Source organism: Aspergillus versicolor (assembly GCF_001890125.1).
Source record: "Aspergillus versicolor CBS 583.65 unplaced genomic scaffold ASPVEscaffold_2, whole genome shotgun sequence".
Taxonomy (NCBI): domain Eukaryota; kingdom Fungi; phylum Ascomycota; class Eurotiomycetes; order Eurotiales; family Aspergillaceae; genus Aspergillus; species Aspergillus versicolor.
Window position 1 is genome coordinate 3,836,820 of NW_024467525.1, and position 22,801 is coordinate 3,859,620.

General features: G+C 48.7%; 7 protein-coding genes across 7 annotated transcripts; 3 read left to right on the forward strand and 4 right to left on the reverse strand.

Moving 5' to 3' along the window:
• Positions 1–1,229: 1,229 nt before the first annotated feature.
• ASPVEDRAFT_50768 (uncharacterized protein) lies at positions 1,230–4,334 on the forward strand (the record flags this gene model as incomplete). The annotated part of the gene is made up of 6 exons (XM_040814362.1): positions 1,230–1,470; positions 1,526–2,086; positions 2,137–2,242; positions 2,308–2,562; positions 2,612–3,054; positions 3,112–4,334. The coding sequence occupies 6 exons, from the start codon at positions 1,230–1,232 to the stop codon at positions 4,332–4,334; spliced, it is 2,829 nt and encodes a 942-aa protein (XP_040665039.1).
• A 59-nt stretch (positions 4,335–4,393) lies between these two features.
• On the reverse strand, positions 4,394–7,634 carry ASPVEDRAFT_508057 (DEAD/DEAH box helicase). The gene is made up of 11 exons (XM_040814370.1): positions 6,668–7,634; positions 6,512–6,613; positions 6,387–6,456; positions 6,216–6,339; positions 6,138–6,168; positions 5,899–6,080; positions 5,135–5,840; positions 4,900–5,085; positions 4,690–4,840; positions 4,532–4,636; positions 4,394–4,482 (listed from the first exon to the last, which is right to left on the reverse strand). The coding sequence occupies exons 1-11, from the start codon at positions 7,246–7,248 to the stop codon at positions 4,453–4,455; spliced, it is 2,268 nt and encodes a 755-aa protein (XP_040665040.1). The 5' UTR covers positions 7,249–7,634; the 3' UTR covers positions 4,394–4,452.
• On the reverse strand, positions 7,160–8,324 carry ASPVEDRAFT_508064 (uncharacterized protein). Its single transcript, XM_040814372.1, has 2 exons — positions 7,694–8,324; positions 7,160–7,633 (listed from the first exon to the last, which is right to left on the reverse strand). The coding sequence occupies exons 1-2, from the start codon at positions 8,115–8,117 to the stop codon at positions 7,236–7,238; spliced, it is 822 nt and encodes a 273-aa protein (XP_040665041.1). The 5' UTR covers positions 8,118–8,324; the 3' UTR covers positions 7,160–7,235.
• Positions 8,325–13,249: 4,925 nt separating this feature from the next.
• Positions 13,250–14,529, reverse strand: ASPVEDRAFT_80895 (uncharacterized protein; the record flags this gene model as incomplete). Its single annotated transcript, XM_040816945.1, has 4 exons — positions 13,250–14,071; positions 14,129–14,202; positions 14,262–14,298; positions 14,368–14,529. 4 exons carry the CDS (start codon positions 14,527–14,529, stop codon positions 13,250–13,252), a joined length of 1,095 nt encoding a protein of 364 aa, XP_040665042.1.
• A 998-nt stretch (positions 14,530–15,527) lies between these two features.
• ASPVEDRAFT_69728 (uncharacterized protein) lies at positions 15,528–17,412 on the reverse strand (the record flags this gene model as incomplete). The annotated part of the gene is made up of 7 exons (XM_040816033.1): positions 15,528–16,239; positions 16,318–16,530; positions 16,584–16,642; positions 16,694–16,794; positions 16,850–16,945; positions 16,995–17,179; positions 17,225–17,412. The coding sequence occupies 7 exons, from the start codon at positions 17,410–17,412 to the stop codon at positions 15,591–15,593; spliced, it is 1,491 nt and encodes a 496-aa protein (XP_040665043.1). The 3' UTR covers positions 15,528–15,590.
• A 198-nt stretch (positions 17,413–17,610) lies between these two features.
• On the forward strand, positions 17,611–20,188 carry ASPVEDRAFT_50770 (uncharacterized protein; the record flags this gene model as incomplete). Its single annotated transcript, XM_040814364.1, has 4 exons — positions 17,611–17,631; positions 18,190–18,228; positions 18,289–18,411; positions 18,551–20,188. The coding sequence occupies 4 exons, from the start codon at positions 17,611–17,613 to the stop codon at positions 20,186–20,188; spliced, it is 1,821 nt and encodes a 606-aa protein (XP_040665044.1).
• A 152-nt stretch (positions 20,189–20,340) lies between these two features.
• On the forward strand, positions 20,341–22,739 carry ASPVEDRAFT_508140 (uncharacterized protein). The gene is made up of 3 exons (XM_040814373.1): positions 20,341–21,454; positions 21,517–21,806; positions 21,852–22,739. The coding sequence occupies exons 1-3, from the start codon at positions 20,444–20,446 to the stop codon at positions 22,459–22,461; spliced, it is 1,911 nt and encodes a 636-aa protein (XP_040665045.1). The 5' UTR covers positions 20,341–20,443; the 3' UTR covers positions 22,462–22,739.
• The last annotated feature ends 62 nt before the right edge of the window (positions 22,740–22,801 follow it).

Here is a 22,801-nt window from a genome sequence, read left to right on the forward strand (position 1 = left end):
GACTAGATAAGTTAGCAGTCTCTTCCAGGTCTGAGGTGGTTTGCTGTAACACCTCTTGGAGGTTTTAATACTTATTAATATACTTTTATTACTCCCGGTGCGCGTGTAGAGCCTGCATACTAATCTTGTAGATTATATAAAGGGTGTCCTAGTTATAGTTAGCGAGTCACCTGCAGACTGAGGCAAATATCTACAGTAGTATCCATTTTATAAGTAACTACAGCACAGTTGCAGCAGAAAGGGCTGTAGGAAGCAGGATAGAAGCGAGAGTCAGGCGCGATGTATTAAGACTTATTAATAATCCTTCGTCGGAGCCGAAAACCCTATATTGTAACCCTTATTGCCGGTGCAATGTCGTGCAGTTCAAACTGAGATGGCCGTCCAAAATTAAGGGGAAGCCCAGTCTCGGGTGCATGAGCTCAGTAAGCAAGCCTGTGTTGAATTTGAGATTGAGACCCAATCAGCGATTTAACCACGGCAGCATAAATACCCCGTCCGCACTTTCTCCAGCAAGGCATGGGAGTTGAGGGCAAAAGCCGGAGTAATATAGTCAGTGCAGCTGCGGTGATATATATTACATTCTTAGGGTTAAATACATGATTGGAGGTCGACCAGGATAGAGCCTATAATTCTAGTTCATCATTTCTTCGGGCCAATTCTATATGCCGGCAGTCCAGGTCCAAATAACTTGTTTACTGTGGTAGAGCGATACTCCTCCCTTCCTGGTACCTCAGCGTCAAGCAAGACACAGAGAATTCTAGCCCAGTGGTTGCCGCCCGGGTGAGCTTAGGGTAAGCCCGCTTTACAGTCATGTAACTTGGGTGGAATCAGGGTGAGTTCACTTGCCTTAATCACTGCTTTAACAATCTACAGCGCCAGCTCGAAGACCCCGGGAACAGGATCGTCGCCAGTCGGACACAAGGCTTGCATGTCATGAAGGTTTTAGAAGAATGAGATTGGGCGATTTATGCAGGGCTCAAAGACAACCGATTAAAAGCCAGCAGTTTGCCCGTGTCAGCCTTGCGCCCAGCCACATCCCAGCACACCTCACCAGGAATAACGGTGTGCCCCTCTTTCCTCCAGCATCCTACTGTCAGGCCAGAGAGAGAAGATATAACTCCAGGACGACTGATAGTCCCTACAATATTCCCGGCACGGCAAACATGGCTACTCTTTCCCCTGGAATCCAAAAGGCTGTGCAAGCGGCCGTCAGCGATTTCAAGGACGACATGAGGTTAAAGGAGTTGCAGCACTTCAAGGATACTGAGCGTGCGCGGCGGCAGCAAGAGTACAATGCCATCAGAACCAATGTCAATCCTACGACGTATGATGATCGGCTTGACGCGTACCACAGCCACGTCTGTGAGGGCACTGGGAAATGGCTGCTGGAAGACAGCATCTTCAAAAGGTGGCTAGACCAGGCAGATCAGACAACACGGGTGCTCTGGATACAGGGCATTCCAGGGGCCGGTGGGTTACCCTAACCCTCAGCTCCAATTCAGACTTCTTGCTGACGATTTGCTAGGAAAAACGTTTCTTGCAGGCGCCGCAGTAGATGAGGCAAGAGTCCACGGTCACACTGCATTCGCCTTTCTGAGGCACGACTCCAGTAGCGGCACACGGGCTCTCATCGTTCTAAACTCACTCATCTTCCAACTGGCCGGGCAGCAGGAGGATCTCCAGGCTGCGGTGATTAACCTGCCCCTGGGCCATATCAAGAGTGATCTCAAAGCGGGGGAAGCCCTACTAAAAGGCCTCTTGGACTGTGCCGGTAGTACCTATCTTGTCATCGATAGTATTGATGAAATAGATGAAGTCGAACGCGGACATTTGCTGATGACGATGTGTAATCTGGCACAGCAATGCCCAGACATGCGCATACTCCTAAGTAGCAGAAAGGAGGCTGACATACAAGGTATACTGGATCCTGTATCAACGACTATTCGCGTGGATGAAAGGAACAAAGAAAGTATCAAGGCATTTGTTGATGCTCGGCGGACACAACTATTCAATAGCAGCCAATTCCCCGACACGGACAGGGATGAAATCACCAGCGCATTTTCCCACATCCCATCGAAAGCAAAGGGTTGGCAATCCACAATATTACCAGATACTCCCACTGATAGTATCGTCTAGGGATGTTTCTCTACGCCAGTCTTGTCCTAAAGGACATCGAGCTCATGGACGATATTGGGGAAATTCGTGAGTACCTGAAAGTATTACCAGAAGACTTAGATGGCGTGTGCGTATTTTCCTCAATTTTATCGTGATCATAACCATGTATCAACTGACAAACACTCGTTCAAGGTATGCGCGAGTGCTGGCGAGGATTGAGAAACTCCGTCCACATATTCGCGACAAAGCTAGGGCAGTCCTTGGCTGGGTAGGCTGTGCGCCGACGCCCTTGACGATCGAAGAAATCCAGCATGTCCTCTCAATCCATCCAGGGGATCTCGAGCCTAGTAAGCCGGTATCAGCAAAGCCCAACCTGAATCACCTCTGCGGGCCGATTGTTGAGATTGTAGATGACCGTGTAGAGTTTGTGCACTTTACCGTGAAAGAGCATGAGTCCCCGGGCTGCAATTTAGGAACTTCAACTGACAAATTCCAGATACCTATTTAGTGATAAGATAAAGGGGAACATCACCGAGTTCGACGCCACTTCGGACCTTGCTATGCGCTGCATGACGTTGCTGTCGCAGGTACACTATGATGCTGATACTCTCGAGGATGGCGACACTTTTACAAACCTGATGCTTGATGGATATTATAATCTTCATTGGTTCGCATGTGGCCAATGGTTCGCCCTCGTGAAGAAATATCTAGAGCAAGTGCAGGAGAAAGGAATTCAACCGACGAAGACCTTTGAAGACTCTGTCGAGATTTTGATATCTAACCGAGCGAACAGTGCATTTGAACCAGCAAGCGGTAGTGCCATCAGCTCAATATACCCAGATGCCTTTAGTGGCGAATCTCAAGAACTATCAGAGTTCCTCGGTCATATAGCCCAGTTTGCCGACAAATGTTCCCAGAATTCGTACCATATCAACAGGGGTAAGATCCGATCCTAGTTATCCTTAGGCGCTGCCTCTCAATATCTGACGCAAGCAGACAAATCCTGGCATATACACGATCCTTTAACAACATTCAAGACATCCCTTGCACTCTACGATAAAATTGAAGCATTGATGTGTCGATCCAGCGCCCATCGACCCGGATGCCTCTGTGATCTCATCATGGAGAATATGGGTAAACGTCCATTTAAATGCGGATTTTTGAACTGTTCCTTGCAGCGACAGGGTTTCGACTCGAACAAACAGCGTGATGCACACGAGAAACAGCATAGTCGCGCGTGGAAATGTAGTACGCCTGGATGCGAGTATGAGAAGACTGGCTTCCTGTCAGAGCGCATGAGGGACGAACACCTTAAAAACGCCCACAGACCCGAGACACAACATACCAATGCCTTCGACGTCAGTTCTAGAGATGCTGATGAGAATATATTGGTAGACCTGATCCGGGCAGGTGAACTTGAAATGATTCAGCATATCGTCAGGGAAAAAAAGCCGTTAATACGCGACAACATCTGGTCGGCAGTTGGTAGATTTGGGGATCCTGCTTTGGCAAGGTTCTTCTTGGATTGGGGGAACTCTCACATCTGTGAAATTCTTGCTGCAGCAATATCCGCTGGAAACATCGATCTTATCGAACATCTACTGGGAGACATTTCGCGGGCGCCTTCATTGTTAGGACACTATGACTGGAGGAATGCGGACGTAATGGCTGCCTTCATTAAGAGTGATACCGCCCAAATGCATGCATTATGCCAGCGGCATGTCCGGGGCTTTGCACATTGTAATGTCAAGTTGAGATACCGGGTAGCATTGCGCTGCTTTGCGAGAAAGGTCATTGCCACAACTGGCCGAATCCAGGATAAGGAGAGCTTTCTCTTATCAATATGGGGTTTCATCGTCAAAAATGAATGGATGAAGCCAAAAAGTCTGTCAGCCGCCTTGGGCGCAGTTGCGAGCACTACATGCTCCATACAACTTGGCAAGGAACTTCTAAAATACGGGGCTAACATTGAAGGGGCCACTCATGTGGTTTCCCCATTACAGATGGCTGCGCGCAAATCGTCGGCGGAAAACGCTGAATTTATGAAATTCTTGCTCCTCTCCGGCGCCAACCCATACGCAACTTCGGGCGGGAAACGTCGGACTCATAAAAAGATCTCAGAGGAGAAGGGAGCACAAGAAATATCTCAGTGGCTTGGGGTATCATGGGATGAGCTGGTCTCCCAGACTCAGCTTAATAGAAAGGCATCAGGCTCGTGATGCCGGATCTGGTTGAATCTAGGCAAATAATGCCAAATATTTATGCATAAATCATTGTAAAACGCAGGGCAGGTGGAGCCACCCAGATGCTGGTTGTAGCCGACGTAAATCCTGCCTACTATGTGAGTGTGAATACCTGCTGTAGCTTCTGCGCAAGGGGTTAGCCAGTAGAATGGAGGGCAGCCAGATTCTCTTACTTCGCGTCTTTGACAGTCGAGATCCAGGGACGACAACTCTACGTCGGTCCCTGCTAGCGAGATCTGCGTTATCCAATTCTTATCATCCTGAAGCCACCGGACATACTGCCCCGCAGTTAGTAAAGTAGAGCGTTTATGCGTGGCTTGGAGTTTCGTACGTCTTCTATAGAATTTTGCACAAGGTATTTGGTGACGAGGACATTGCGTGATTGCCCAATGCGATGAACACGGGCAATTGCCTGATCCTCGAGCTTTGGATTCCAATGGGGCTCAAGAATATGCACAAAGCTCGCTGCGGTCATATCAATCCTGGAGATCATCTTAGCGATGCCCTGTGGCCAGACTGAATTTGAGAGACTAGAACAAACCCTTCTGCAGCACTGCGCGTACTTGCCAACATGACTGTGCAGTTCCCGTTCTCATTGAACCTCTGGAGTGCATCAGACCGATATGATAGACTCGAGCCTCCATCTATCCGGGCGAATTCGTAATTGCAACCACGTAATGCATCACCCACTAGATCGAGCATTTTCGTCCATTGGCTGAATACCACACTATTAAATCATTGTTAGACCCCAATCACATACTCAGATTCACGCTTACCTCTTTACAAGCTTAGGGCTTACTTTCCCTGAAGCCCTCTGCTCCTTCTCTAGGTTCTTTAGCAGCGCCTGTACCTTTGTGGATGGCCTGTTCGAGCCAGTGTTGAAATTGCAATGTACGCCACCGGGAGACGGTAGCGATAGACCTTCCACTCGTTCTGGTGACAAAGATGTATCCTCCTTGGCCTTTTTGTGGTCATTCCAAATCGCAACTTGGGATTCTGGGAGGAGGTCTTCCCCGTGGTTACAGATAACTCGCATATTGTTGATGATGGACAAGGTGTTATTCTTCCTCTCACATTGCTCCGGCTGGTCCAGTCGTACCATGATTTTCGATGCCTTTCGCTGGAAGAATTCATATATCTCGCGTTCAGCGGGTGCCAGCTGAATTGGCTCAATCACCTCGCTCTTGCCCGGGAGCTCCACTGCATCTTCGACCATGTTCTTGGTACGCCGCAAACATGTGGCAGCAACAAGAATCTTCAAATCGTTCACGCCTCTTGCTCCTTTCCTCTCCATTGGGCCCGCAATCCAGTAATCAAACAGCCGCTTCTCCCGAAAGGTCTCGACCTGTAGAAAGGCCAGAAGAGCACAGTAATCATCAAGCGAATTCTGAATCGGCGTGCCTGTCAGACACCATCGATAGTACGAATTGAGCTCGGCTGCCGCCTTGAACTGTGCAGAAGCTCGATTCCGTATGCGATGAGCTGGATGATTGAGTATTAGCGGGGGCCGGAGGGCAATGTAGGGTTCAGGGTGACCCACCTTCATCCAGTACAACCCTGTACCATTTTTCATCTCGGAGCTTATTGTCTGCTTTTGAATCATGGTGTAGAGTCTCGTATGTCGTGATTACTATGTCGTAGTTCCGGTTGAATGGTTGCTTCACACCCTCTCGCTTCGTCCCATGATATACCACGTAACGCACTTGGCCAGGCTGGATGTGTCTAGATATTGAGAGGCACGGTGAGCAACAGAATACCTACTGTGGAGAAAGAGCATACTTCTTTATCTGGTGTTCCCAGGCAGGGATGGCTTTTATCATTAGCAAAGTAGTTGTCTTCACGAGATACGCAGCTTACTCGACTTTGGTGCAATGACAAGCGTGGCTCGAGGATGACTATCTGGAATACCCCTTTCATCCAAGGTGTCCAGGCTGAAGCAAACGAGGGAAAGGAGACTCAAGGTTTTTCCTAATCCCATCTCCTGTTCACAGTCAGCCTTGTGTGTAGTGTTGTAAGAGTCTCACGCACATCGGCTAGAATACCACCTTTCAAAGGGGTCGGGTTGTCTTGGGTTACACCCGTGATATTATTGCGGTACCTGAGTTGGTAGACAAATTTAGGTTTTCTGATGAATACGATGTGTGGCTGCTTACCCTGAGGAGCCCTTAACTGGCCTCCAAAGAGACGGAAACTTAAGGTCATGGACCCTGCTCGTTTCCCTTTCAACCATCACCGAGAGCGCAACAAGCTGATACCTATTAGGCTTCCATCAGTGAGGGATTCTCACAAACTAGGGCTGGCATACTCACTCTTTTAAAGTGGTCGACAGCCGCTGGCTTTGCTTGATAGCAGAGTATGTCCCTGTTTCAGGCATGGCGGAATCAAAGATTTGCATGACTTTATTCTTTTCCGCAGAAGAAATTGATCTCGCGGTTTCCGGTTCCTGATCTTCACCAAGGGCCACGACTTCCCCAAGCTCTGGCCCTTTGCCGCCGGGTCTAACCAGATAATTCGGGTTAAGATAGGTGATGCGCGGGTCGAAGGGTGCAGTTATTGGATGCTGCAGAAACACATCCCCTTCGTTCAGGCAAGCACCAATACTATCCTTGTCGTCCCGATTTCCGTATACCAGTACATGGACCATTGGATCAGCGTCAGACTCAGCGTTCTTGCCCTTAGCGTCCGTCGTTTTCGGGGGAAACAACGTCCCCGCCAAGTGTACTGAATGTTTCTCGTGGAGTTTTCTCAGTGCAGGCACAGTGATCATTCCGGCGTATTTTCGGGGCTCTGTGCACAGCCGTAGTTTTAGTACGTTGCCAAAAGGCTCTATACTGACTCGCTTGGGCGTGGTCTCTCCCTTCCAATCGATGGACGAGATTACCCCCACCATAACCTGGCTTTCTTAGCTTGTATCTCTCGAGTACAAGGACTCCTCACCTCTCCGAAGCAGGTATTAAATTGTGCGCCCTCCGCTGCGTGCTCAACACCATTCTCCATTACCGCGTCCTCATCCCGCGATATGGACTCATCCACCATCTCCGGCATCTTGTCTGATGTTGAGGTCTCCGCTCCAAGGCTTTCATGTGCCGGCAACGGTCGAAGCGTGTCCGAGCTTGCGGTTATCGTGGAGCATCTGTACCCGGGCACTTCGCTTATTGAGCCAGGCGTGGCTATCCTCGTGCTTATCGGGGAAGGGGATATCGTCGGCACCTCCAGTAAACTAGGGGTCGTTTGCTCGACAGGTCCGACGTTGAGGCTACTCAGATCAGTGATGTCTGCGAGAGAAGCTGTTAGCGGGATAATCTGCAGAATTCCTGCTGAGCGGTAGTTCTCACCGTTCCCAAGTTCTATTTCTGGTTGATTCCAACATAGCTGATGCGTTGAATCAAACACATCATTGCTATTGTCATAACTGGACCACTCAGGGAGGCCAAACGCGAAATCCATAGAATTATAGTCAAGCATGGATATATCTCCGAAGGATGAAATTTCAGGTAGCGCATATGCGCCGTCTCCTGGATAGAAGTACTGATCCATATTATCAGCGCTCGTTGTTCCACGAAAATATTCCTCCTCGACGGCGAATTGCTGATCGTTGAGTAGGCCGCACAATTGAGGATAGCTCTGAGCCTGCCCCTCGGGGATGTAATTGAATACTGCATCTGTATCGGCTGGGCCATCCATCAGGCCACGGCAGAGTCGCTTGTTGTCACCGTCCTCCTCGGTACTCGAAGGCCATCGGCGCTTAAACGACTCCATAGAGAAACAGCCTTTGGAGGCACCTGGAGACTTGTGAGAGCAAAGTTGACCGAGGAGAGGGTTGCAGAAAAAACGTCGAACCTGTGCTCACGGGCCCCGTTGTGCATAGCCTCATTTTTGTTCCTTTCCATGTGTGTCATCGTCTCTCGATTTTTCTTAGGTGTCAGCCTTGTCTTGGCCTTACATCCTATTTACTTTCTCTTTCACCGCCACGTCTGTAGCTGAGGCGAAGGAAAAGGCTGCAAGCTAATGAGGATGAGCTTATGACTAGACTGCAGCCTAACTGGAATGGGCTCTGTGGCTGTGTGATGCCTTGTGAAACCCTCGAACTAAGGTCTAGCCCTCCTCAAGGACACTTCGCCATAATACTGCTTGGTGTTGAGCTTGCGCAGTGGTGGCATACTGGGTCATTGTTCAAGGTTAAGATCATCCAACCTACCCCTTATTGCACTGAGTGGTGTCCCACATTGAGCGTACATGGACATACAACCGTTTGTAGCCTCATGGCCGAGGCTCACCGCTATCCTATAACAATACCCCCCCTTTTAATTAGGTCTTTAAAGGAGGCTGTTTAGCATGTAGTATACTAAGTATAGGGCTTCAGGCTGTAGTTTTTAGTAGGATAGCAGGTTTAGTATATATTATATATTTAGAAATCTAATAATTAATTAATCTAGTCTATATTCAGAGTCAGGACTAGTACAGGTATAGATTTTAATATAGGTTTCTAGCTAGAGCAGATACTATTATACTCTTATAGCGCGTAATAGATAACTGTATATATAATAGAGAAATTTCTGGTAGAAAAAGAGCAAGTAATAATACACAGGATTCAAATTCTTCTTGTAGGGAGCGCAGTCCTTGGCAAATAAGAGAAAGAAGCTCATTACTGTCAGAGGGCTTTGGCATGTTAAGCACGGGCGTGTTTTAATAAGAGGAGGTAAATCTACTAGACATCATGCTGGGGAGAGAGTAGGTTGGATAGCCGCGGATATACTAAGATGGCAATACCTTACCCTTCCTCTCCCTTGGGTTGTTTCAGGGCAAGATATGTAACTTTGCTGTATAAGATTCAAGGTCTAACAGCACTAATTAACTATATATATCAAGTATTATCCTGGCTATTGACTAGCTCTATACTAGGCTATAACTTATATAAGTACCTTATATTTAAAGCTCTATCTTAACTTATAATTCTATTTATATTCTTACTAAATCTATAATAAGCCCTATTTTCTATATATATTATATTTATCTATTAGTAAGAATACCTAGATAACAGACTACCTGATTAAATATATTATAAAGACAGGCCTAATCTTCTAAAATATTAAAATTTAAATATTTATAATATAAAGAGCTTAAGATCTTTATATTATTATAACTTTATCTCTACTAGTTAATAAGATTAAATTATATATAATATATAAGAGAAAGATCTATTCTACTACTAGTAATAGTATTATACTAGAGATAATATAGTATCTTACTACTCTAGTTATTTAATATAACTAGAGCTTCTAATCTAGAGTTTTTCTTTATTATAATTTATATAGATATCTATCTACTTATTTTTAAGAAATAGATACTCTATATATAAATAGTTATCTTAAGTATTATAGTAATCTTAACTATATAAGAGATATAAATCTAGATATTAAAAATATTCTATCTTCTCTACTATATAGCTATTAATATATATTATTTATTATTATAATTAATAATAAATATTATAGTAGCTATCTCTTTCTTAAATCTAAAATCTATAATATTAATAATATTTATAATTTCCTCTACTATATTATAAATTATATTTACTTACTTATTTACTAGTATTATACTAGTTATAATAAAATCTCTAGTATATATAAGAAATAAATACTAGCCTATCTAGTATATAATTTTAAGAAAATAATTACTTATTTCTTTAATATATCTAATATAATTTTTTATACTAAGAATAATAATATTATATTTATATATAGTTATTTAATAAAAAAGCTTATTAATATTAATATTACTAAATTTTCTAGTTTTATCTATAAATTCTTAGTAGATTTTCTTAATTATCTTAATATAGAATATAACTTTATTAAAATATAGTTTAAGAATAAGATTATTATTAATCTTCTAGCTAAGCTTATAGACTGATTTCCCTAAAACTCTATAGTATATTATCTTTTACTATTCTTATTATAGTTAAATTTCTCAGCAGTAGAGGTCCTTAATAGGATAATAATCTAAAAAGTAAGATATTTATACTAATAATATATATAATATATTTAATAGATAGCTTATATTATCTATTTTAAATAATATCTCTACTAGTAAGCTAATATATAATAATAAGTACTAGCTAGAGATAGATAAATATAATAAAATTAATATCTACTAGTAATAATAAGACTAGATTTAGATATTTAAGTCTTGACTTTACTAACTTTAATAAAAATCTTGACTTAATACTAATAATTAAGATTAAGTTAAGTTTTAATAGTATAAAATAAGAAATAATACTAAAGATCTAGTAATAATTAAGTAATATTAATATTATAATAATATCCTAAGTTTAGTATATATTAAAGTTATGAAGTACAGCCTGAAGGCTGCCTTATAGTATTATTAGACATATATAACCCAGCCTGAAGTCCTGTCGACCTTTAGTGGCTGCTAATCCTAAACCTGAACCCGCACTGACTCCCCAATACTCTACAATCAAGCGCCATTAACATGTTAGACAGCAGGCTTAGTAGCAGTGTCCTGCTTATCTTTATTCATATCTAACTACTTTATAGTATTCAGGCTAGTAGCAGCACTGGGCCCGTTAAAAATCTCCGCCACTTCCTCTAGTGCCCTGCCCTTTTTGTGCATAGCCTCATTTTTGTTCCTTTCCATGTGTCATCATCTCTTGATTTTTCTCTCGTGTCAGCCTTATCTTAGCCTTACATCTTATTTGCTTTCTCTTTGACCGCCACATCTGCGGCAGAGGCAAAGGAAACAGCTGCAAGACAATAGAGACAAGTTTATAGCTGGATTACAGCCCAACTGGAATCTCCTGGGTGGCTGTGCGATGCCTTGAATATGTCTGTTCGTTTCTTTCTGCCATGAGAAAAGCTTGAAGGAAGGTCTAGCCCTTCTCAAGGACCCCATCATAATACTGCTTGGTGTTGAGATTGCACAGCGGTAACATACCGCGTCATTGTGCATGGTGACGGTGATCCAGCCTCCTTTTTTCCTCGGCGGTGTCTCAGCTTGAGCGTTCATGGACATAGAACCGTTCGGCCGCAAAGCTCACGGACAATGCCTAAGATGGTTATTTTGCTTTGGATGATCGTCCACTTACCCGTTAATTACATTAAGCCAACTTAAGCTGACGCCACAGTACATCACCAAGTATCATAAGAGCCTCGCCAAAGCGCTTGCTGGCAGCAGTCGCAAAGGTCAGCCGAGATTGAACCAGGTACTCCCTGAGCCGCGAACCAAGAGCACGATCTGGAGTTAGAGTTTCCTGTGGTGGTTGTTGTGTCTGCAGGCTCTGTGCTATCTGAGCCATTAGTGCCATGCTGATTAGTATCTGCTAGATTTGGTCTATAATTGCGTCGTATGTTGCTCTCGGGAATTCCCCCCTGATAGGAGGCTCAAAGGTACTGAAGTGGCTGGGGTGCCGAGATAAGCAAGGAGGGTCATTTCCTCTTTAAATATTGCCTTGCGCGCTTTCTGGTGTTCATCCATCAGTGCTTGGATAGGGTGGCCGTACTGTATTTATGGGTTGTCATCCAGTTGGGCCCTAAGCCAAAGCTCGATGCTCGAGTGCATGCAGCTATAGAAGCTGGCGAGGAGGGACAGCCCGCCGCCCAGCAACTTGCACAGTCGGCTCTTGTATGTTACGGAGTATGGCAGGATCACCCAGATAAAGGAGATTGCCCAGCCGGCGGCCACGGCCAGGAGCTTGTGAGGCCCGAAGATGTAGATTAGGTAGTAGGGTTGGCCGTTCGAGGTACCGACTTCGAGGCCGAGTTTATGCATCTAAATGTTATATTATTAGGCAAGTTAGATATGGATGGGATGCTGGGAAGGATATACCTATAGCTCGTATCCGACAATAACGTTAAGAGTGACGATGGCGATGATGGAGGGGCCGAAGACTTGGGGTTTGGTAACATAGAAATAATACTACAGTCCTTGTGAGATTTGAATTGCCTTGGTAACCTTGGGAAGGGAAAGTGTACCTTGAAGGCATTTGCCAAGTAGAGAAGGACGATCACGCCTGCAGTTTTCTGGTCAGGGATATACTAAACTATCAAGCTTAACACCAGGGAAATAACTATAGCTATAATATAGATAGTAAATCCTAGCAGTATCTATCTGCTTATTAGGCTTATTCTGATAACTATAATAATTATTATCTAGATATATTGATGATAGATAAAAAAGTCCTATATCTAGTAGAGGAAAACTAGTATTTCTATATAGAAGAAAGCTACCAAAAGTCTGTACATTACATGCGCAGATGCATGTCGATGTAGGCCGGTGACCGTGAAGAACGTCGGCGGGATACTGTTCGTAAAAGCGGGCCTAAGCCATGGACACTGCGTTCAAGGTAAGCCCAGGCCTGTCCTTCTCAGGTGGCTACATGAACCTACCTTTCGTAACAGCATTATCATTTACGCCACAATCTTAGAGGTTCCCACCTCATCTGCAGGACAGGAGTCCACGGGGGTGGTATTGCAGTATTGATGATTTTCAATAAACAGAGTGGAAGAGCGCGGTAACAGAAAAAGAACGAACTACTGCATTGAATAAACTACCCTCCCTTATGTTGTAATATAACTGTTATGGGTCTGCGCCCACTCGGCGCCTAATTATGCCAACACTGCATGACTCGTACATATGAAGCCCTGGCCTGCTTTTGACTTTGAGCGTCTAGTCGAACTCGCGGGAAATCGTGCATGGCATGAGCCAAGGCTGCAAAATACACTCTATCTCCAAAGTTGCTGCTCCATTACTATACCGACAGGAGGAGAATGTCGCCCAGTAAAGCAACCCTGGGTCAGGATTGCATAGGCAGACCTTCTAATTAAACAAAAAAAAAATAAAATAAAAAGTATTTTCACTCAGAGAAGGCGCAAGCATTAGCTCTCACCCCGTATGTGAGTCTGCATTTCAAAATCCGTTTTCATCAGGATTTGGCCCGTAGCAATTGGCTCCCTGCTATCCGCACTGGGTCTCCCTTCATTGGCAACCATGGCCCAATTATCGACCCCATCCCCGTGCGGCCAGAAGACGTCGCCAGGAGCACGAGGCCGAGAGACTCGGGACCGAGGATTACCGGACGACAGACCGTAGTCCCCATAGGTGCGCTTCGAGCGCGAGTTGCCTGAAGATCCCAGTGTGGAGAAGACATTGGGGAACGCACGTTGGAGGGGATGCTTGAGGTAGGGTAAACAGGCGCAAATAATGCCGGTGCCGGGCTCTATGGCGCTCCAGAGCAGGGCGTCGAACGAGCCCCACGTTGGGTCTGAGGTGGTGGTGCTGACCGCGATGTAGACCATGCGGACGATGCTGGTGATGCAGACAAAGAGACCCAGGCTGAAGATCACAATCAGGCCGGCCTTGCGCGTGCGGTCCAATTGAAGCCGAGCCAACCGCGGCAGGGGCATCAGGAAGATCCAGATGTCGCTGGCCGTGTTGTACGCAGCCCAGGACCAGCGGAAGGCGGCGTTGTCGATGCACTTCATGCCGGGGGTTTGTTTGTGCCAGCTGGCGTAGACGGGGATACATTGGAAAACAGTGGCAAATATGAAGCCGATGCTTCCTCCGACAATAATTGCGATGGTCACGTAACAGAGCGTGCGGAAAGTTTTCGAGGGGAAGAGCCGTAGGTATAGAGAGAGAAGGGACAGTTTGTTGAAGCAGATTGTCAATTTGTATAGGATCTGGAAGAGCCAGAAGTACTGGATTCGCGCTCTGCGTTAGCCGGGAAACCTCAAGACAGACAAGAAACAACAAACCTTCAGTCCAAGCACGACATTGCCTCCTGACTTTGGAATATCACTCCTATGTCGACCGAAGGAGTAGCGACAAGCTGATGGACGACTGTCAGTGTCTATATAGCCGTCGAAAAGTGCGATCTAGCAGACATACCCAAATCACCCACGACAGTGATGACAATCTGGCTGGCCTATAGGTTTCAATACATCAGGGAGAGACTTCATCATCAGATCAGGCAAGGCAAAGACAAGGAACTCACCATGGCTAAGCCGATGAAGACATCATCAGTGCCAACAGACTGCTGCACGATCGATCTCCATAACAACCGAAAGGCCACCAGGATGAAATCAATGCTAGTTATGACAGCCGTGGCAGTGATGTATGTCGGCCCTCGATCAGGTACATGCTCGATAGATGCCATGATATACGCGCCATCGATCGAAGGACAACAGAGAGGGACAACCTGACAGTAAAGGGGGATCAACGTGTACGGAGTCGCCTATTGATATTATACATTCCTGCCACACACCTGATTATTGCGTAATCTATTAACTAGGCTGCCCAAAGTACGGCAGGGAAACTGATTACAACTCAACCACGCAGCGGAACGAAAGGATTACCGTGGCAGTGGCAGTTCATCGGCCATAGCATCGGAAGATGAGAGCCTTATCTGTTGGGGAATCGATCACCACAGGCTGACCTGCATCGTAACACTCCCAAACCGATGGCACGCAACACGAGTGGACTGAATCCATAGCCTGTTTGAACCGAAGGGAAGCAGCGCAGGATACGGCCGCTCCACCATACCCAAATCCGACCATTTCCGATCTAACCAGGATCGCGCTGACGGGCCGGGGCGTATCAGGCTGTCAGGACTGTCAAAAGCAATACGCCGTGTACTGTTACTAACGCAGCCGTCAGGATCTTCCTCCAAATTTCTAGTTTGGCCCCGGGATGTGCACCTACTGCGTCTGTGGGCAGACCCTCATTGGCCTCGCTCGTGGGGTCGAGAATCCGGTGGACTTTGTTTTGATATTGGCCCGATTATCCCGATTGCCCTATGCTCCACTGCAAAGTCTATTATTCCGGGGGGGTATAAAAGCGCTGGGCCAATTATTCGAGGGCCTACCAGGGTAGAAGCGTACCCACTCCCCTTAATAACGTACCCTGACACTGGGTGGCCCATCGCTCACACCGGCCGCTTTGGTTGCTTTTGATCCTGGCTTCGATGAAACTGGCTATTTGCGCTTTTAATAAAGAGTGATTTACATCGCAAGTCGCTGTGCCTTTTGATGTGCCCCTTATGCGCAGTTTGCAATTATTCAAGGGCTACTTATTCCTGATACCAATACTCGGTATAATGATCGTAATGAAGAGCTCTCTATTCATCGATTGCAGAGCAGACTCGAGGGTGGATTACGGGGTATGAAACTGTAGTATAGATTGAGACTATCCAAAACAACACCATCACCTATATACATTCTATGGTTGGAAGCGGAAGTCGGGATGGTCCTCACCCAAATCCTGCAGGTTCTCCAGCTCGTTGCGGCTGTAAGCTCTGGCACTGGTGCTCTGGAGGCGATCGCGACGCCGGTTCTCCATCTTGAGGTGGACAAAAAAGGCCGTGGCGGTGACACCCGCCATGACGCCAAAGGCCAGCCCTACACCGAAGCCAACGGGATACTTGGGCGCCTGGTTTGTAATGAAGACATTGCTGGAGACCAGCGCACCGCAGTTGCCAAAACCCGTCAAGAGGCCCATTGCCACACTGCGCTTCACTCCCTTGCCCATGTTGACACACAGCCAGACCACGAGCGTCGACATCATGATGAAGGCCCCAGACGTTACAAAGAACATCCCCATGTATCGTACCTCAGCGGCGGGAACGTAGGACAGTTCTACGCTCCACCCAATGATGATCAGGAATGAGCCGAATAGAGTGAACCCAAACCGGTGTTGTAGGTGGTCGCTCAGCCACGCGCAGCTCAGCGTTAGCACAAAGGCCACCGCATAGATCGGGATCGTGTGCACTTGGGCACTCGTACTGGTCCAGCCCAGGTCCTTCAGAATGGATGGCTGGAAGGCCACTACTGAGCTGGCCGTTTCTTCGGCCCCCATGTATGACAAGACACTGTGGAAAGTTCTCATTAGCACCGTTTTCTTTCTCTCTCTCTCTCTCTCTGTCTGTTTCTTGTTTCTGGGATCTTACCAGATCCAGATCTTCCAATCGGCAATCATGGGAAGCACACGGCGGAAGGAGATATTGTCATGACGCACGCCGCCGCCGTCCGCCTCTAGGCGAGACTCGAGCAGAGTTCTCTCGGCAGGCGTCAGGAACGTGGCGTTTTCCGGGAATGGCACGATAAACCAGTAGCACACGCAGCTGACTGCGATAGTAATCAACGCCTCGATGATGAACAGCCTGGTCAGTGTGAGAACTCTGGTATTGTAAACTAAATGCATCAGGAAGCTTACCACCGCCAGCCCTCGTAGCCGCCAGCCCCATGTATCCTTGTCACAAGGCTCGAAAAGAGCTGTAGAACATTAGCCGGGCACAATAACCCTCAGAGCAGAGCACAGCATACTCCATTGAATGCACCAGCAGCCATGTTAGCACTGAAGAACACGGCGTAGCGACGAAGAAACTCGTTGCGCTTGTAGTAGCTACCGATCAAATAGGCACAGCCTGCCGCAGCCCACGTTAGGCCAAAGACGAAAACTTCATAAAGCAGAAACCATACCAGGAACAAAACCCGCCTCGAACATTCCCATAAGAAACCGGCAGGCGATGAGCCCGTCGACGGTACGCGTGAGACCCTGTCCCAGCGTGCAGAGGCCTGAGATCATCAGCACGATACCCACTATCAGTGTTGGGTTAAGCCATACCCCAGCAGAACATGTAGATCGCCAGCGCCTTGGGGCCCATTTTCTTCACAATCAGGTTCGCGGGCATGCCGAAGACGACATAGGCGACCGTGAACACCAAGACAGCGATATTGTAGTCGTTGCCCTCCATGGCGAGGGACTTGGGCATTCCTGCGATTTTCGCATTTCTGGTGCCGTCAGTAGGTCTACGCAATTTCAAGACCGCCAGCTACTCAGAAGGAAGGGGTTACCCAATGTTGGAGCGATCGAAAAAAGAGACGAGAAAGAGAAACCACAGCGTAGGGATGATCCTAAAGTCGAGCTTGCGCAGGAGCTTCTTCTCCAGACGCTGGTCCTCGAGAGACAGACTGTTGGTCTGGGAGCCATTGGGCGAGGGGGCTTCGATTCTCAGAGGCTCAACAGCCACCAACTTCTCCATGGTGGAATAGTCGCATATAGCAGGAGGCAATGGTGAATAAAAGGGAAAAAAAGAAACGACACGAATGCAGGAATGCCGATGCATGGGAGCACGACAGTTAAAGTGCGTAGTCAGCATGCAGCATTGTCGTAACCTTGCGCGCTATAACAGCACGGAGACTCCGAAGGAAGAATACCGTACAGTAAACCCGTGTACTCAATGTCAAACCGAGTGCACACGGCATGACCCTTGCTTAGGCTGCTTAAGCCTCGCTGCTTAGGCTTGGCTGCTTAGGATTAGCTGCTTAGCTCCTTGGCCGAAGGATGCATAGGTGGATGTAACAATGGGGCCATTTCAGCCGGTCGATCGATGGACAACTGGATTCCGGTCGGATTTGGGCCAACTATCGCCGTGCCTGGTTCTTGAATACCCACAGTGGCGTGTGGCTGCCCTGTCCCTGACGGCCTGGCCCAGTATCCCCGATCCCCCACCATGGACATGGTCACAGCGCGCGATATGAAGCTTCAGTGGCAGAGATTGGCGCTACACATGCCGCATTGGAGACACTAGACTAGTGTCTTGGGGGTGCGAGAAAGGCAGAATGCAGCCTGCTGTGCCGGCGAACTCACACTGTGTCAACGTTCCAGAAAGCCAGTAGCCTCCCAGTTGAGTACTAGGAAACAGTCTTCTGTTGAAGATCCTGCCCAGAGATCTCCTCCACGCCGTTTTATTCATCACGCTCGACGTACGAGTAGAATGTCCATGGATCACAGCAACCCTGCCCCTCCCGCGGGCCAGTGTGTTGTGGCCGACGCCCTCTTGGAGGCCCTTGCAGAAGTATTGCACTCCTCTCCTTCGTTTCCGTGTTGGAGAAAGTCGATTTAACAGTGAAACCAGGCGGGCGTTGACCACCTATTCACGGTGCTGGGGTCGGACCATCCCAGTATCATCGAAGCCTATGTCCGCCGACAGAATGTTGAAAGCAAGCAGTACCCAAAGATGGTACTGTTTCAGCATGAGGTAGGCAATATCAGGTTTTTTTTTTTCTTTTTTGTCCTGCAACGGACAGTCCTTTGAGGCAGTGTCACAGCTCTACCAGATTCCATCTCACCGATCCATCCGATCCATCCCACTGATCCATCGCTGATCCGATCTCCAGTTTGCGGCCATGTCCGCTGCAGATGGATACGCACGACTCACACACAAGCCGACATGTGTGATTGCGCATGTAGACGTCGGCACCGCTGCGCTCGGCCAGGGCCTGCATAATGCTTCCAGCGGGCGGGCTCCAGTGGTTATCTTCGCAGGCGTCGCGCCATCGACGTTCCTTGGAGAAGCCCCCGGGTCTCGCTCCGAGCATGTCCAGTGGTATCAAGACGTCCCGAATCAAGCAGCCCTACTGGCGCCGTATAGCCGGTACAGCGCAGAGATCAAGTCGGCCCTGAACGTGCAAACCGTCGTACACCGTGCTGTGCTGATGGCGACGACAGGGTCGCCGGGTCCGGTCTACTTGACTGCGACCAGAGAGATCCTGGCAACACCCATCACAGACCTTGTGCCCCGGCCAAATCCAGTCCCGTCATGTAGACTGGGGGCCTTGCCTGTGGATGCGGTGCAACTCATCGGCCAAGCGCTGCTAGAGGCGGAAAGGCCGCTCGTCATCACGGGATATCTGGGACGGAGTCACCAGGCAGTCAAGACGCTGGTTGCACTGGCTGACTTGGTCAAGGGGATTAAGGTCTTTGACTCGGAGCTGCGCGAAGTGTCTTTCCCTGCTGACCACCCGGCGTGGGTGAGCAGGGGCACCGGTGCAGCTCCCGCCGTGAAGACGGCAGACGTGATCCTCGTGCTGGACGCAGACGTGCCCTGGATCCCGACCAAGGTGCGGCCATCTGCTGCAGCGCGCATTTTCCATGTCGACCTGGACCCCAGAAAGGAGAAGATGAATCTGTTCGACATTGGTGCCGCTGCCACGTTCCACTCCGACACCGCCGTCGCGCTATCCCAGATCTACGACTGGCTTTCAGGCTCCCACGACCTCGCAGCAAAACAATCTGTGCTGGATGAACGATGGACTGCACTCCAGCGCTCCCACGCCGAAGGCATGAAGACCATCGAAGCCCGAGCCGCCGTCGCGCAGCTCATGGACAGGCCAAATGAGCCATGCAGTGTCGACTTTCTCTGCAATAGGATCCGCCATACGCTGCCGTCGAACACGATCTTCGTCACGGATTCTGTCACTAACCAAGTTCCCATGACGGAGCAGCTCCAGCTCACGCGGCCAGGCTCGCACCTCACCAAGGGCGGGAGCGGCCTGGGTTGGGCCTGCGGCGCCGCAGTCGGCGTCAAGCTAGCCACGGCACTCTACGACATCTCAGACCGACCGGATATCCGTCGAAAAGCGACCGACGACGATGTGCGGCCATTCGTCTGCAGCATTACGGGAGATGGCAGCTTCGTGTTTGCGGTGCCGGCGGCCGTTTACTGGGCCAGCCACCGACACGGATGCCCGTTTTTGACGGTCATCCTGAACAACGGCGGATGGAGGGCTACGCGCTCATGTCTTGCAGACGTACACCCGCAGGGAGCTGCGAACAAGGCGTCGAATGCAGAGCTGGGCATCTCGTTGGAAGAGGACGGACCGGATTATGGTGGCGTGGCCAAGGCGGCGGCGAACGGCCACCTTTGGACCAAAAAGGTGACTAGCGCAGGGGAGCTGGAGTCGGCGTTGCAGGAAGCAGTTCGTGTGGTAGCTGAGGACCAGATCTCTGCTGTGTTGGATGTGGTCGTGAGATGATCAGGGTGATATATATATTAGTACCACTGCTGCCCACGTATTGACCAGCAAAGTATCAGGTAGTCATGGTCTGCTAGACACGTGACCATGGAGTTGGTAGCAGGATACTACTTGATGATTTGAAATGGTAACAATATGCCTTTCACAACACTCCGCTGTAGATGTTATGGAGCTCCGCCACGCCCATTGGAGTTGGACGTCATTCAGCGGGTAATCGGGTATCCGCGGATACCCGCCGGTCTCGCTCCACCGGAAATGCAAGAGCCTTTCAATGCTCGGCCAGCTCTTGTTCAAACGCATGACCGCTTAATCCGCTATTGGCAGTACCTCATGGATGCGACTCCAATCACACAGAATCGTCGGTCTACACGCTCATCTCTGGCTTGCTTGCCCTGTCGCTCCCGCCACGCAAAATGCGATGGGAAGCGGCCATGTTGTGCCCGCTGTTCGGAGGTCGGCAACGAGTGTAGCTATGCACCGTCACGGCGCGGGGGATTAGATCGCGCTGCCTTGGCCGAACGTCGTAAGCTACTGGCTTCAGCGGCGTACACTGAACCCATTGATCACCCGACTCTGCAACGAGGTAGAACAGTTCCTCCCGAGGAGTCTACCATGCAGTTCCTCGCGGTGGATGCTCGACCTGAGCCTGACGTGCTCAATATCGATAGAGACAGCAACATGGGCTTCGTCCTGCCGGCAGAGAACACATTCCACCCGGGAATGATCGAAAATGACCCATTCATCGACTCATACTACAGGAATTTTCACATCTGTCATCCGTTCGTCTTACCACGGAAACACCTGACAAAACTATATCAGGATCCGGGTAGACAACAAGGCCTTGCACCACTAGTTGCCACTCTCCGCTTCATCGGGAATATTTACAATGCGCGAGAATGGTCAATTCCGCTCAAAGATGAGATCGAAACATCCCTTTCAGCGTTGTCGCCGTCTGATCCGATCCGCGTCCAATGCCAAATGTTGTACTCCGTGGCCTTGTTCTGGTATGACTGCAAGGCTGAGGCCATGTCACATATGGACCGGGGAGTGAAACTCGCCGTTGATCTGCAGATGTTCCGGGCCGAATTTGCGGCGTCCCAGGGAGCTGATGACCGAGTACAGAGGGAATCTTGGAGACGAACGTGGTGGATGCTATATATTCTGGACGCATACTACGCGGGCACTCTGGGGACGATGAATCTCCGAGTTATGGACATTGACGTGACAGTAGAACTACCATGCGACGAGTCAGACTATGAGTCTGGGGTGAGTTGCGCACCCTGTCGTCCATTGACCAGTGCCCATATAACTCATACATGAGACTGCAGGATATTCCGACACCCAAAACCCCTGAGGAATTTAATCACCGCGAATTTATCCCCAGCAGTGTGCACTTCTCCTCCTTCGCATATCTTATTGGCGCCGTGCAGTGCGCCGCCACCGCTATATCCATAACCCCCAAAGTTGCCGCCGTGGAAGACTCGATCCATCTGATTCAAGCGGTTGATTGTAGCCTGGAGGGATGGCGACTTTTATTACCCCAGGAGCACAAACACGTCATGAATCAGGATGGCGAAATCGACGAACTCATGTTCCAAGCGCATCTGCTGATCCATGTGTAAGTTTCTCGTTTCTTCTTCGCCATATGCCGCTCACTGGTTAGATCCACAATCGGCCTCCACCGTCCACTATCGGCCCTCAAATTCAACGCCGTCGAGAATGTATCGAGCTGTGCCCGAGAACCGCCCTTGGACACGCCCACGCCCGATCTGGTCAATGTCCATACCGTCCGGGTCCTACGGGCGGTGGAGGCCCAAATCCGTCTTCTGGCCTTACCGCTCCGCCAATTTCACCACACACCCTTCACCACATGCATGGTAAGCGAGGGGACACTAGCGCTCCTCTCCGCTTGCAGTGCTCTGCTCAAGGGGAGGGACCTAGCCATCGCAAGAGATCAGATCCGAATGACGCTCGGCTGTCTCAAGGCGCTGGGGGAAGTCTGGCCGAGGACGGCGAGGAATGTACGCGAGATCCAAACGATTGCTCAGTGCGTGTTGAACCTTGGGCAAGTTTCTAGTAGTCATAGTATGACTGGATCGAGTGAACTGCCGTCTCTCGGTACGGACGGGGTCAGTTTCGATTCGCCCACCGGCGGTCTGTCCGCGGATGATAACGATCTGCGTGCCTCCATCGGAGCCATTGAAGATCTATGTGGCTGGTATAACCTTGGAGAACTGGATCATCCTCCGTGGGAGATGAGCAATGGATTATAATCATGCTGTTGGCTATACCTGGGTTATATAGGAATGACGCGATTTGCGAGTAAATTTGGCACTGATAGACCAGCAAGAATATGTCAAACGAATATGTCAAACAGCAAGGATGATCTTTCCACGTGTATAGGTAAAAGCTCCGATTCGCAACATCGTACCCCCGCCGCTGCCGGACGAGATACACGCCCACCGCACCTGCAGCGCCGGTAATCAGCATGGTGATCTTTCCTCGTCGCACACCTGGACGGGAAATTCTCTACCAATAGACTCCTGAGTGTTGTGATTCAGAAGAAGATTTATGTGTTATTCTCATCAGAAAACAAGATTGTATACCAGATTG

Coding starts and splice junctions, on each gene's coding strand:
- ASPVEDRAFT_508064 (XM_040814372.1), bottom strand. CDS start 8,117: ATGGAGTCGTTTAAGCGCCGATGGCCTTCGAGTACCGAGGAGGACGGT. Junction 7,634..7,693: donor AGAAATAGAACTTGGGAACG/GTGAGAACTACC, acceptor CTTCTCTCGCAG/ACATCACTGATCTGAGTAGC.
- ASPVEDRAFT_508140 (XM_040814373.1), top strand. CDS start 20,444: ATGCAAGAGCCTTTCAATGCTCGGCCAGCTCTTGTTCAAACGCATGAC. Junction 21,455..21,516: donor AGTCAGACTATGAGTCTGGG/GTGAGTTGCGCA, acceptor ATGAGACTGCAG/GATATTCCGACACCCAAAAC. Junction 21,807..21,851: donor GCGCATCTGCTGATCCATGT/GTAAGTTTCTCG, acceptor CTCACTGGTTAG/ATCCACAATCGGCCTCCACC.
- ASPVEDRAFT_508057 (XM_040814370.1), bottom strand. CDS start 7,248: ATGGTGGGGGTAATCTCGTCCATCGATTGGAAGGGAGAGACCACGCCC. Junction 6,457..6,511: donor CCAGTTAAGGGCTCCTCAGG/GTAAGCAGCCAC, acceptor CTACCAACTCAG/GTACCGCAATAATATCACGG. Junction 6,081..6,137: donor TGGGAACACCAGATAAAGAA/GTATGCTCTTTC, acceptor CTCAATATCTAG/ACACATCCAGCCTGGCCAAG.